Source organism: Pempheris klunzingeri, chromosome 3, assembly GCF_042242105.1.
Source record: "Pempheris klunzingeri isolate RE-2024b chromosome 3, fPemKlu1.hap1, whole genome shotgun sequence".
NCBI classification, from domain to species: Eukaryota; Metazoa; Chordata; class Actinopteri; order Acropomatiformes; family Pempheridae; genus Pempheris; species Pempheris klunzingeri.
The window spans coordinates 24,634,186-24,649,450 of NC_092014.1; the positions used below are offsets into that span (position 1 = coordinate 24,634,186).

A 15,265-nucleotide genomic window follows, 5' to 3' on the forward strand; every position below is an offset into this window, starting at 1 on the left:
CAATTACTTTTAGCATTATCTTCATCTGTGCACTTTTGAAATAATTCAACCAATGCTGGCAAATTCATTTCTTGCAGACACTGTAATTTTTGACAAAGATCTGATAACTGAACTGACTGATTTTAGGTGTCTGCTACACATCTGTACACATCAAATTTATGTATCTCTCTTTCCCTATTCAGGTCAAAATGACCTTATATAAAGAATAAAAAGTAAAATAATATGCAACCGTATACACGTTTAATGTTTTATTTGTACAGTGTTCAACAAGTTGGAGCGTTTAAAAATGCATTGTAAATAAAAAGTGACATAAAGAGTGAAAAGAGTTTTTATTGATCAGATACCTTTTCTTTGCTGCTTGGTTGTTGTTTCTTTGGAATCTAAATGGATTCCATTTTGTTGATGAAACTGAAACAAGCTCTTATGAAATTATTCTGCTCCCCCTTTTCATGTGTTCACACTGCGTGCTCCTGCATTTTGCTCAGATGAAGCTTCATTTCTCACACACCCTTCCAGTAGTGTTCTACCTTACTGATAAAATGTGTCAGATCGACCCTTTCCCGAGACTTTTTGAGATCCCCTATCAGTTGCTTTTTCAAAGCATGCACAGCCTCACTGTAGTTAGCACTGACAGGAGCCATCGGTGGAGTCCCTTGCCAAAGTGGAGGAATGTACCAGCTGCAAGTATCAGGATCAAACTCCATTACATCTGAGATCTTGGTGATGTTGGCTTTCTTCATCCAAGTGTCATTCTGGATTACTTCATTGAGCTGTTCCACCAACTCTTTGTCTCTCTTCTTCCTCTCTTCTCCCTCTCTCACAGACATATTGGTACGCAAAAAATGACACTGAGGCGTATTGCTCACATTCTTCACCCTTGTGAAAGCATGAAGCGCCGTCTCTAAGATGTCTTTCTCAATGCAGTTGTCCCTGGAAACACTGACAATTGTGACGTCACTTAGTGCAACAGCGAGGCTTGCTACTTCCTTATCACGTTCATGGCTGTAATCATCTTGAAACATCTGATTCGGTTTCAGTCCCTCCGTGTCGATGATGACGATGCAGTCACACCCCAGTGCCGTTCTGATGTCTTTGTTGACAGTGATCAGCTGGATGAACGCCCCTCTGGTGCATGTTCCTTTGCTAACTGCAAACCTAGCCCCAAACATGGCGTTGAGCAGGGTCGATTTTCCTGAGTTTTCCGCTCCTATGATTGTAATGACCTTGAGAATACTGTTGGACTGCATAATGTTGTGAAGTTCAGTAAGCACCTTCGTGATCCATTTCATCGGGATGTTAGCTGCATCTCCATCAACAAGCTCAAGAGGGAAACCATCCAGCAGCATCTGAGCACACTGTGCAGGGAGTTGTTCCATGGTTTTTCTCTGGCGGCTGTGTTCCGGCAGGTTCTCCGCGCATTCATACAGCTGCCCACACTCTCGGAAAAAGTGGTCCAGGCGTAAAGAACAAACAGACATTTGCCTGTCAATCTCCACAATTTTTTCTGTGTCTTGGGGACATTTCTGCCTTAGCTCTTTGTATTGATCCTGAAGAGCTGACAGCTTGTTCCGGGACACAGTGTCCAAATCTATTTCTAGCCATTTCAGGAAATAACAGCGTTGCACTTCTGAGGTGACCACTCCATTAAGGAAGGTTGACATTGCAGATGTCATTTCAAATCTCATCTGTGTCCTCCTAAGCTCCTCTGTTTTTATTTTCAAAGAGTCTCGGTAGACGTCAGTGTTCTGGTTGCCTACTTTTCGCAATCTCCAGGACTCAGTTTCCAGCTCCGACAGCTTTTTCCAGATCTGTCCCTGGGAAGTCAGTTGCTTGTCTTTGAATTTGGAGGTGTTAACGATGCGTTTGGTTATTTTACCTGCGTTTTTCCATGCGCTGTGGCATTCATCACTATCTTCATCAACCAGGATTCCACACCACCGAGCTCTGTCAGCCAGATTTACCACTGACACTTTGTCTGGACAGTTTTCAAGCATCTTAGAGATTGATTCCTGGAGGGCTTTTATCAGCTCTGCATCAGTCTTTTTCTTCTGGGTCACAATAGTTGTCTTTAAACATGGTTCTGTTGTCATCGTTTTGAGTGTGAAGGTTTTCCCCTGTGCGCTGCTAATTAAAATTACTTTTGCTTTCACATCTTTTCCTTCCGGATTGTTGAAGTAATCAGTTTCTGATTCATCGCAGAAGATGTAAACAGCTGCAGATGTCTGGCAGAGGAATGAGAATTGCTTGTCAAAGGTCCTGATGTCTCCTCTGAGGTTGGCAACGGCCAGCGGCTCAGGGAATTTGTCTGTGCTCCTATGCCCACATGGCAGGTACCAGCTGATTTCGACTAGCCCATCTGAAATCCTCCTGGGGGCATCACCACACAGCATGTTACGATGATAAAATGTATCATGGTACTGGTTAGCGTTACTAAGCAGTTTGTTCAACATCTGAGACTTGGACAAGCTTGTGGTCCCCAGCCTGACGAATGACACCAGAGGAAAATTAGAGTTCACAATTCTTTCTTCACAGTTTACCTCTATGAAGGCCTCTTTGGAGGGTCTAAAGATTCTGACAATTTCGCGCATGGACCACAGGTTCATTATGATTTCTCTCGTTTCATGATTTGGCAGCAAGAGCGGGACAGCAAACTGGCAGAGAGCCATTTTCAGAACTATGTCCTGCTGGAGAAAGCGATCTGAACAGAGAAACAATGCAGTGATCAGGTCCAGGGGATTGATGTCATTGTTCTTGTCTGTATCGACCTCACGGGACTCACATCTGACACTTCTAGCATTTGTGTTCAACATCATAAGCCTTTTCAAAAAGGTGTCAGGAAGTGACTTTGCAGTTTCAAGTTTGTTCTCTGATATATCATCGTGATTAATCTCCAGAACAGTGCTAAGTGTGAGCTTGTTATCGTACTGGTCTTCAAGTCCAATCCTTGACAGCACATCGCTGAGACTTACTCTGACGGACTCTGTGAATCAACAGAAAGAGAGCAATGAATGTACAGACTTAGCTAACTTATTATGAAGAACTACTCAGCATGTCAAAACTTCTTCCACTGGATCTGAGGAGCTTTGTCAAGTCAATAACCCCTGATGAGGTTATCAGGGTTATTTTGAGTTAGGCTTGAAGAAGGTAAAATTTACATTAAGAGAACACTTACATTAAACTAGCCCCCCCCCCTTAACTTTTCATCTAGCCCCATCATCAGGTCAAAATTTTAACTATGGTTTATTTAACGCCTACAAAACTGAAGGCATTCCCATCCACCTGGGCTATACTTTGTGTTTAGTGCTAGTTAGCAGCCAGCTGATTTGCTAAGCTCAGAGGCTGATTGTGATACACATTAAGGTGGCAGTATAAATTCAGGCTGCTTGCTAAAGGATCTGACAGCTCTGGGATGATGTTGTCATGTATGAAATGATCCAAAATGAACAATCTAAGTATTATTCTGAATTATTCTGTCCCAAGCTTTTTGATCCATATAAGCGATTGATCACTGTAACCACGATCACTATGAGGGGTTCCCACTGTACTAAATCACTGGCTAATACTTGTATGTCATTCGTTCTCTCTCTCTGTCTTTACACATGAGTAACACGAGGGTCTGACTAACACTTGGATCAAATCATTACCATCCCATTAGGTTCTTATGCAATGGAAATGTTCACTACTCCAGTAAATAGGATGGATCATAGATACAGTGGGATATATTTCTAGTCCGCTGAGCTCATAGATCCCTTTGACTCAGCTGTTAGCCAGAAAGCTAACGTTGCATAGAGACAGTTTCACCGGAACTACTTAATTATCATCATTATCCCACTATTATCCATTATCACTTTGTAACAGACACCCAGCATCCAATCCGGATCGAGTATTCACCCAGACCATGGTATAAACACTAATATACACATGATGCCAAATTTTCAGTTTCCCCTAAACAACAGTGCATATAACCTCTCACCTGTGCGCATAGTTGTAGAGATGGATTTGCTGCAGCGATCGTTCAACACTGTTGAGACAGAGATACTGTACTCTGTGTCTGGCACTAATTCAGTGAAGGTCTTGTGGCAGTTTTTGGTGTGTATCGCCCGTGGCTCTTTCCCTGGACTTTCCAAAGTGATAAGGAATTGATGTGGAATTTCCTCCATGTTGTCTCCTTTGGTCCATTTCAAGGACAAAACTCTGGCCTCTGAATGCTCTTTCGTTAGGTGTCGAGGTGCTGGCACAGCTGCAAGAGAGTGGTCATTTGAAGTAGGTATGTTTTATCTTGTTTTTAAGAATATGAACTTACTGCAGTGAAAGATATATGAAATGTCTGGACACCTCTCATATTACCTGTGAAAACAGATGCTGTGACCTGTTCACTTAAATTGCCATCCTCGTCTTCTGTGGCGACACTGAAGAAATATTGTTGTCCAACTTGGAGGTTGTCTATTTCAATTTTGTGAAAATCTTTAATGAGTATGCAACCTTCCACGGCCTTGGAGGACTTCCACTCAACTCTGAAGCTCTCAGCCCCCTCCAGCCTCTGTGGGCATCCCCAGCTCAGGACCACTGTGTTTGGCTCCACTGACAGGAACTTGATCTTACCAGGAGGAGGCAATACTGACAAACATAGTACAACACCATAAACCATTTGTGCCACCTCTACTGTCATTTTTGTCACTTTGGCAGAGCCTGCCTTTTTAGTTACTGTTCTGGAGATGTAGGGAAATGTGAACAGATGAATAATGATAAGATAGACATAATAAATTCATAAATGATATCAACAGCATACTTTGTAACACATTTTATAGTTTTTACCTTTGCCCAGCCATGCCACATAAAATGATCTCTAGCTTCTGAACAAAGCCAGCCTGTCATAAATATATTAAATCAAAGACTCCTTTGAGTCTTTGCCCGCTTAGTTATGGCAAATTTCAAATATCATTTGTTAACTGTTTTGAGCATCAGTGATTGCAGCAGCAGACAAAATCAGCACGTTTGAATTGATTTGTTTTTTTTCAAATGGAGAATTTCTGTATTGTATTTTACTGCCACCCAGTTAGTTGGCGTATTTCTACATCTAGATCACTGTCATTTCAGTGCCTAATGCAAATTTCCACGTTGTGCGACTAATAAAGGAATATCTCAATAAACAAATCTAAAATGTGTGTCTGTAATTTGGGGTGACTTGTCTCCACTTTTGAAGTATTAATTCACCTGTAACAGGTAGTCCAGGGGCCTGGTGTTCTTCACCACCAGACGCCTGTAATAGAATAGTAGCAGTAAGCAAAATGCAGCACATCACTATTACGAGATTCTTTCCAAATCATTTACACATTTTCACCTGACTGGCAGCACAATGTGTCGTCTTCGAGATGATGTCATGTCCTTTGTGATTTCCCTCTGCACAAATGCTGCAGACCTGCATCTGATCAGTCCTGCAGAAGAAATCTAGAGGTTCTCTGTAGTGCTGACAGCGATTCTCTACAATTTTGTCACACGCATCTTTGAGTATGTGTCTCTGCAGGGCTTTCACCATGTAGTGCTGTCGGACGTCAAGCCAACAGTAGGAACTGTTACATGTCAGGCAGGTCTTCACAGCTGGAGCCTTGCTGCAAATGTCACAGATTACCCCCTTCTCTCTGATTTCAAATAGAGAAATAAGACAAGCTATTAACAGAAAAGTATGCTCTGGCTCTAAACATTAAAGGTTGCAGTAATGAATAAGAATCTCTATTAGCTAAAGAAGGCTGTACCCAGAAACATTTTTACTGAGACTCCTTAATATAAACAAGCTATGTTGTGAGAAAAATGATTATTCAAATCCCTACAATCAGGAGTTAAAACAAATGTTCCTTTAATTACTCAGGTTAAGCCTGAACTTTCTGCTACAAGATTTCAAACTTTTGATTGCTCAGCTTTAGTAATGTATTTATAGCCACTAGAACAGTGTGCATAAAATCATATCTGCTCAGTGTGTGAAAAAAGTTTTATAATGTCATCTGTGGCTCTGGAGGAGTTTGTCATGTCACAATGTCATCTCAGCTTGGTAGGTTTTAAGACTTAAAGGGGATTTCTTGTGCAGAATGCAATTTTCAACATCTTTGCAACATAAATATTTGTCCCTGGTGTGTCTAAAGACTCATTCTCCTGTTCGGTCTTTCAGTAAATGTGTGAGACATCACATGCAGGGCCTTTTGAAGGCTCGAACCTTCCCGCGAAATCTGAATCCACCTCGCTGTCTGGCATTGTTGTTAGGCCGCTAATGCGCTAATGCGTTGAAGGTACAAGCAATGCATGCAAATTGTTCTGCTGATGGCTGCATGAACCAACGCAACAGTCTGTCTGTCATCCCACCATCTCAGGAAGTGAAAACCCTGCAAATTCACATTATTTTGGACACTATTTTATCCCTAAAATGACCACAAAACTGGAATGTATGTGTAGCATTATCTTATTTGAGCACCCATATTTTCTTAACGAGGGCCCATAAAAGCACAAGCTCAAGGATGCATCGGTTCTGTCTGTCTGTGACTCGCCTTCAGACTTGAAAGCTGGATGTTTTGCTTTATTTTGTGTTGTTTTACTGTTTATTTGGCAGGTTAGTCTGTTGAACTTGGCGTTCCATGTTGCGCAGCTAATGTGGAGCCTGCTCAGGCCTTTGGGAGCTGACTAATCGGTGCAGACTGGGTTTTTTTGGACAAGGGTCTTAAAGAGACAGGAGCCTCAATGGAGTGGAGAGGGTGGAAGAAAGACTTGAACTGGGAGTTTAATATATGAGTGTTCGACATCAGTGTGGACATTCACCCACAATATCTCAACATCTACGGCTCTGATTTTCATTATTCTTCATGTAAGTTGCTGTGGTAACCCCTCAGCTGTATATTAACTACTGAATTTAAAAGATGTCTTACATATCATCATATGAAAGTGTGTCCTCATCACATTGGGAATCTCTTGATCCAGACGTATTAATTGATGATTCCCATGTGTCAGATGATAAAGTGGATTCTGCTGTCTCTGGAAGATCCTGACGAAGACTGAAAGACAAAATTATCATATTTTGCATTAGAAACTATAATGTCACCTTAAGGTAAATGTGAGGATCTGCATTTTTAGATTTTATCGTTTACCAATACCAAGGCAGATGAATTGTCCTTTAGATCAGCTCAGAGATGACATCCAAGTAATTCATAATTTCTGAAGCATCCATTAAATATTGTTATAATAGTAGAACATAAAATCTGGACTCTTACTGTTTGTCTAGACTCAAATTGTGTACGATATCCTTTAAATTATCAGACATATCTGTTGCATATCCAGAAGATCCTGTAGGTTTGAGCTTCGCCCTGAAAATTATGAAGAAATGCGTATTTTATTGCAAATGACATATTTAATTCAACTGATGCAGCTCATAATGTTTCTGTTCAATCAACTAATTCCTCCCAAAACACAAGGATGTGTGTTTGTTATTATGGAAAGAATTATATGATTAAGTGTATTATTGAATTTCTTTTTACAGAAAATAGAATTTGTATCTATTTCGACTCTGTTTACTTGCACACAAAGAGGACCAACTGTATGTGACAGATTGTTTAATGTGGCATCTGATTAACTCTCAGCACTGGAAAAATGTCAAAAAGCTGTACCTGCTGTGCTTTAAGCGATCCGGGGCTTTGCGGTCAGTTCTTACTACTGGATATACAGCAGGCGGAGGGTATTGCACTTTTAACCTGGAAATCATTACACATTTAGCACAGTGGACATGTACAGTGTCTGACTTCAGATTTAGTTAATATCTATATGCAGGAAACATACCTGTGTGGATCCGTGTGACAAATCACATGTCCACCCCAAGATTGTGGCATCCCATATGGTACTTTTCTGAAAGGAAGTGAATAGAAAAAATAATAATAACATGTATTGAAGACAAGGTCGCTAGATTCGCAAAAGAAAGACACTGATGTACTCTTTCTAAACATATAACATGGTTTTCAATTCCTGGATGCAAAAATGCACAATGCAAATATTCCATACAGATATTTAAAAACAAAAAGATTGTGTCACTCAGAACAGTGTCGGTGAGTAAAACTTGAAACAGCTGGGATCAAATGAATGTCTCAAGTTTGCCTTACATTTTGTTGTCAAAATGAATAGGATGGTCCATTGAAGATGAGTCTGACTCATAAGCAGAGTAGTCACAATCTGCTTTCTCCCATCTGAAAGAATGAGAACATCAACTGAATGTTCACTACACCAAACACAAAATTGTCTAATCATGGCTTCACAACTGTAACTGGGAGGATGAAGATTTTTTTTTATCTAGGACATATAGCTTTTAGTTATAGTATATAGTATATCGTTTTTCAGCAGGACATAATTTATTTAGCCATCAAATTACCTCTTCTACAATATTTTCATTTTAATCAGTGTCCCACTGATAAACATTTATGTATTCTATTGAACCTTGAACTGTTTTTACTGTTGCCAAAAGAAACGTCTCGTTGTTTAAGGATGAACTCAACCACCAAAGCACAAGGTTAAAAAAATGTCCTACGGATTTTCCATATCTATGGAAGACGCCTGTGATGATGATGTAAACCCAGGTGGCTTTTCACTGGAAAAACAAAATATTTCATTTAACAGCGCCTGGAATCAAATTAATGATACAACATAATACACACACAAAATCTTTCCTCTAAAGTGAACTGACATTTGATGTCTATAAATTTGTTATCTTACTGTTTGCCTTTGAAAAGTAAAGGAGGTTCAATGGACTGCTCAGACTTCACGCTCAAACATTCACTGGACGGTGACCTTGGTGTCTTCAATCTGAAATTAATTTTGCAATTTTAGGGAATGTTTTACTAATAACACTTTGCCTTCTATTTGACATGCACATTTAGTCACATAATTTTAACTTTCAAAAAGTGGTAGGAATCAACCTATCTTGTGCCCCATCACTCTTTATTTCATTTTGGTGAGAAAAGGGACTCAGCAAGAGTAACTTTTATTCATAACAAATTTTTCTAATCCATTTTAGATGAAAAAAATGCCCCCAATTTATGTCTTGCTGAGAGTTAAATGAAACAATTGGCCGCATTACCACACCCATGTATGTATGCTAAATATTACGTTACAGCAAGGAGGCGTTAGCTTAGTTTAGTACAAAACAACTATCCTGGTACCTGGTACTCTCACTGAAGAAGTGAGATCTAACTTGTTAGGAACATTTTGTTTTCTTCAGACAGAGCCAGACGAACTGTTTCCAGTCTCTGTGCTAAGCTAACTGTTAACTGGCTATCAGTGATAGTTTCATATTTAGTGTACAGACATGAAAGCAGTATAACTCTTATCATGTGAGTCTCAGCAAGACAGCGAATGAAAATATTTTCCAAATTTCCATTACACCACTAGCAAGTTAAAGTTCTGCGTTACAACTTCTACTTTAGCAAAAGTACATTGACTTTTACATCAACTTAGAATTAATTTTAAAATAAAGTTTACAGAGCACAGTGTGCCTAGAGAGCTAACAACCATGTTAAAAAGTTAAATTATGTAAGGGATAATGCCCTTCCAGGTGTCCACGATCAGGAATTAATGGACGACGTGGAGGCAGCGGTGGAGTCTATTAATTTCTGATCATGGACACTTGGAAGGACATTATCCTGCTTATATGGTCATTTGCCAAACAAGATAATTAAGACCATTTATTTATATTTTCATGCAAACAAAAACGTTTTTCACAATCTGTTTTAAATCTGTTTCCCTGGTAACACCTGGGGGTCTAACTAATACGTAGAACAATCACTACCATTCCATTAGGTTTCTATGCAATGGAAACGTTGTTTACTCCTCCAGGAAATAGGACAGAGTAACAACAAGAGATATTTCTAATCCGCTCAGCTCATAGATCCCCTTGGCTCAGCTGTTAGCCAGAGAGCTAACGTTATGTTAGCAAGATTCAACGTAAATAACGCTGCACATGGTGAATAATCAGTAAATATGATGTCACAGTATGTTTAACAAGACTAGCTCGCAAGCCTGCTATGTCACTGTCCCCAAATCAATATCAAGATTTTAACAGACAAACGAATGGCAGTGTGCAACGTTACTGTCAGCCAGAAGCTGCGAGCTGAATGTGAGATGTGAGATGATCGCTTGTGTCGACTTCATCTTACAGGATTGTTGCCCTGACTTTCCACACAACGACAGTATTTCAGGACAGCAGACAAATCCTCCAGATCACAGGCTCTCCCCCATGAAAGGGGATCATTGATGTAAACAGTTCAAAGACGTGATCAGAGAGTGATCATGTGATCCAAAGGCGTGTTCAGAGGATGAGACACTGAAGGAGCTAGCTTGGTGAGGGTTTTGCAACAAACTGTAAACATAGGTTCTGACTGCTTCCCCATTGTTATGGTTACTCCAGCTAGTGCTTTAATTTAGAGCATGAAGAGACAGTTTCACCAGAATTACTTAATTATCACACCATTATCCATTATCACATTGTAATGGACACCCAGCAGCCGATCAGAATCAAGTATTCACCCAGACCATGGTATAAATATTTGTAAGTGAGGCTGTGAGTTTGTCATCTTACTGTTTGCCTTTGAAAAGTAAAGGAGGTTCAATGGACTGCTCAGACTTCACGCTCAAACATTCACTGGAGGGTGACCTTGGTGTCGTCAATCTGAAATTCATTTAGCAAATTTAGGTTTTAATAAAAACCCTTTAGCTCCTATTTCACATGCAAATTTAGTTTCAACTTTTAAACCGTCCTAAAATGAGCCTGATCTCACAGAAATATGTGATATATCCACATGTTCTTAACACAGTATTCCACATAAATGTGGCACCACCATGGAAACAATGTCAATGGAAATCAACAACCCATAAAAATTTGTGAAATAGTCACAAAATTGAATCTATTGATTCGTGTAAGTGGACACAAATTGTTCTTTTTTGTGTCCTTCAGCAAGATTTTCAGACTGATACATTTCAGTTGGGTTGGATAAACACAGTCTGTTTATAGAAGTAATCGCCATGTTAAAAAAAAAATCAATTATAAATTTGTAAGTGAGGCTATGAATTTGTTATCTTACTGTTTGCCTTTGAAAAGTAAAGGAGGTTCAATGGACTGTTCAGACTTGACGCTCAAACATCCACTGGATGATGACTTTGGTGTCTTCGATCTGAAATAAATTTTGCAATTTTAGGGAATGTTTTTATAATGTCATCATTCTGGAAGATCTTCTTACCTCTTGCCCTTGTCCTTTGAGCCAGCAGACTTGTCTTTTTTGTCCAGGAATATAGACTTGAGACTCTCATTCACCCTGAAAAGTATTAAAACAGAGAAATTATTCTGCCAATCTGACAATGCACTTCTTGTGTGTGATGTTCCGCTGTCTGTTAATCAAGATTGAGTGCTTTGAGAGCATTTGAATAAGGTGTGTATGACCAGTGACCACTTGAAAAGATAAGTGAAAATATATGAATTATGATAATATATGAATTAGTATACATTTTTAAAGGTCAAAAAAGATGGATTCTTACTTTGCATTGTCCTCCCTCGAAGAATCCATCACTTTTCACTGAGGACTCAGTTACAGCTGACGCCCTCATCCACCTTTGGACCATGCAGTGGACCATTGGAGATAGGTATCAACCTGCAGACATGTGTACAAGCCAGGTATCATATCAAAACCTGAAATTTGGATCAATGGTTTGTTATCAGTGAACACTGAACATTTATGACCAGATATCTGTGCAGTTTAAGTGTTATAGTAGGCTTGTAATTAATCATTGCATAATGTTGGAAATTTTTCATCTCAGGGTTTATAGTACAAAATGTGTTGAACATGGGAATGTTTCCCAGTTGAACATCGTTATGCTTTTGAATAGACAATCCTTCAGTGGTAAACAGTGTAGTAGTAGTAATATACTTTGAATAGCAGGCCAAAGCTCTGAAAGCTGAGATGTACGTAAACTAAAACACACACACAAGTCAGAAAAGACTCCATCTTCTTGCTATAAATTGGCACAGAGGCAAAGCATGTTATCCAGTCATCCTCCAGTCCAAGTGTGTTGCATGTGTGAGTGATCCATTGGCAACCTGCCTGTGAATGGGGTGTGAATCAGTGTAAGTGATAAAGAGTTTTGACAGGTTGAAAGGACTAGAAAGTTATCTCAACAACTTCACAGAGTTGGGTAATTAATTGATACTATAATGAAGCATCCAAAGATTTTTGAGCCGACATGTTTAGTGTGGAAAATCTTAATCTGCAACTAGTAGCTATGCTGTACTGGTCAAATAAATTCAGTGGAGTGAAATGTACAATATTGCACTATAATATGTAGTGGAGTAGAATGTAATGGAGCAAGTACCTTAAAACTGGACTTAAGGACAGTGCTTGAGAAAATGCAACAGCAAAAACTACAATAATAGCAACAGCATGTTAAGACAAAAAGACAATGTCACCTGCATTATCGGATTGGTATCACACAATTAATCATCCAAAATTTGGCTTTAGTTTTAAAAAATCAAATACATACTTCATGTGTAATGAAAAATTACCCAAATAGCCTACCTGAAATAGTCTCCTGGTGAATCACAGCACAGAGAACCAAAAAAGAGCTGAATGTGTTGAGTTGGAGGGCAGAGAGCTAAATAGAAGGAAGAAGGAAGGAAAGGTCTTGGGTTGTATAATATCACTTAGAAATCTCATCGGCGGAAGTGTTGACCTCATCCTCATGTATAATATGTAACTAGTTCACATGCCAGCACAAGTCTATTAAGTTCTACAAGGTCTAGGTCAAACAAGGGGAAATTCTTCAGCAAGATTTTCAGATTGATATATTTCAGTTGGATTGGATAAACACAGTCTGTTTATAGAGCTAATCACCATGTTAAAAAAAAAATCAATTATAAATTTGTAAGTGAGGCTATGAATTTGTTATCTTACTGTTTGCCTTTGAAAAGTAAAGGAGGTTCAATGGACTGTTCAGACTTGACGCTCAAACATCCACTGGACGATAACTTTGGTGTCTTCAGTCTGAAATTCATTTTGCGATTTTAGGGAATGTTTTTATAATGTCATCATTCTGGAAGATCTTCTTACCTCTTGCCCTTGTCCTTTGAGCCAGCAGACTTGTCTTTTTTGTCCAGGAATATAGACTTGAGACTCTCCACATTCATGCTGAAAAGAGAAAAACAGAGAAATTATTCTGCCAATCTGACAATGCACTTCTTGTGTGTGATGTTCCGCTGTCTGTTAATCAAGATTGAGTGCTTTGAGAATATTTGAATAAGGTGTGTATGACCGGTGACCACTTGAAAAGATAAGTGAAAATATATGAATTATGATAATATATGAATTAGTATACATTTTTAAAGGTCAAAAAAGATGGATTCTTACTTTGCATTGTCCTCCCTCGAAGAATCCATCACTTTTCACTGAGGACTCAGTTACAGCTGACGCCCTCATCCACCTTTGGACCATGCAGTGGACCGTTGGAGATAGGTATCAACCTGCAGACGTGTGTACAAGCCAGGTATCATATCAAAACCTGAAATTTGGATCAATGGTTTGTTATCAGTGAACACTGAACATTTATGACCAGATATCTGTAATTAATAGGCTTGTAATTAATCATTGTATAATGTTGGAAATTTCTCACCATCCCAGGGTTTATAGCACAAAATGTGTTAAATGTGGGAATGTTTCCCAGTTGAACATCGTTATGCTTTTGAATAGACAATCCTTCAGTGGTAAACAGTGTAGTAATAGTAATATGCTTTACATAGCGGGTCAACACTCTGAAGGCTGAGATGTACGTAAACTGAAACACACACAAGTCAGAAAAGACTCCATCTTCTTGCTATAAATTGGCACAGAGCCAAAGCATGTCATCCAGTCATCCTCCAGTCCAAGTGTGTTGCATGTGTGAGTGATCCATTGGCAACCTGCCTGTGAATGGGGTGTGAATCAGTGTAAGTGGTAAAGAGTTTTGACAGGTCGAAAGGACTGCTTTTCCTTCACTCTGCAGCCCAACTCATCCCAAACCATGTCCAATGAGTTTAGGTTGGATGATTGTGGATCTGTCATTGTCCTGTTGAAAAATACACTGCTCAAAAAAATAAAGGGAACACCTAAACAACACAATGTAACTCCAAGTCAATCACACTTCTGTGAAATCAACCTGTCCAGTTAGGAAGCAACACTGATTGTGAATCAATTTCACCTGCTGTTGTGCAAATGGCACAGACAACAGGTGGAAATGAGAGGCAATTAGCAAGACAACCCATATAAAGGAGTGGTTCTGCAGGTGGTGACCACAGACCATTTCTCTGTTCTCATCCTTTCTGGCTGATGTTTTGGTCACTTGGCATTTTGTCAGTGCTCTCAGCCCTAGAGGTGGCATGAGGTGGTGTCTACAACCCACAGAAGTTGCTCAGGTAGTGCAGCCCATCCATGATGGCACATCAATGCAAGCTGTGGCAAGAAAGTTTACTGTGTCTCTCAGCACAGTGTCCAGAGCATGGAGGAGATACCAGGAGACAGGCCAGTATACCAGGAGACGTGGAGGGGGCTGTAGGAGGGCAACAACCCAGCAGCAGGACCGCTACCTCCTCCTTGGCCCGACATCCACAAGTGGGGCTTGTGCTTACAGCCCAACACCGTGCAGGGCAATTGGCATTTGCCAGAGAACACCAAAATTGGCAGATTCGCCATTGGCACCCTGTGCTCTTCACGGATGAGAGCAGGTTCACACTGAGCACATAAGACAGACGTGACAGAGTCTGGAGATGCCGTGGAGAACGTTCTGCTGCCTGCAACATCCTCCAGCATGACCGGTTTGGCGGTGGGTCAGTAATGGTGTGGGGAGGCATTTCTTTGGAGGGCCGCACAGCCCTCCATGTGCTAGCCAGAGGTACCCTGACTGCCATTAGATACCAGGAGGAGATCCTCAGACCCATTGTGAGACCATATGCTGGTGCAGTGGGCCCTGGGTTCCTTCTGATGCATGACAATGCTAGGCCTCATGTGGCTGAAGTGTGTCAGCAGTTCCTGCATGATGACGGCATTGATGCTATGGCTTGGCCTGCCCGTTCCCCATGTGATTTTCCACTTTTATTTTGAGTATGATTCCAAATCCAGACCTCCATGGGATAATAATTTTGATTTACATTGCTTACATTATTACATTGTTATTTTGTTCTCAACGCATTCCACTATGTAATGAATAAAGATTTTCAACTGGAATA

General features: G+C 40.0%; 1 protein-coding gene across 1 annotated transcript; it reads right to left on the minus strand.

Annotated features, from left to right (window-relative positions):
• Positions 1–500: 500 nt before the first annotated feature.
• LOC139222628 (up-regulator of cell proliferation-like) lies at positions 501–14,977 on the minus strand. Its single transcript, XM_070854459.1, has 7 exons — positions 14,936–14,977; positions 14,572–14,771; positions 13,119–13,196; positions 11,259–11,333; positions 5,215–5,260; positions 4,348–4,597; positions 501–2,980 (listed from the first exon to the last, which is right to left on the minus strand). Exons 1-7 carry the CDS (start codon positions 14,975–14,977, stop codon positions 501–503), a joined length of 3,171 nt encoding a protein of 1,056 aa, XP_070710560.1.
• Positions 14,978–15,265: the final 288 nt, after the last annotated feature.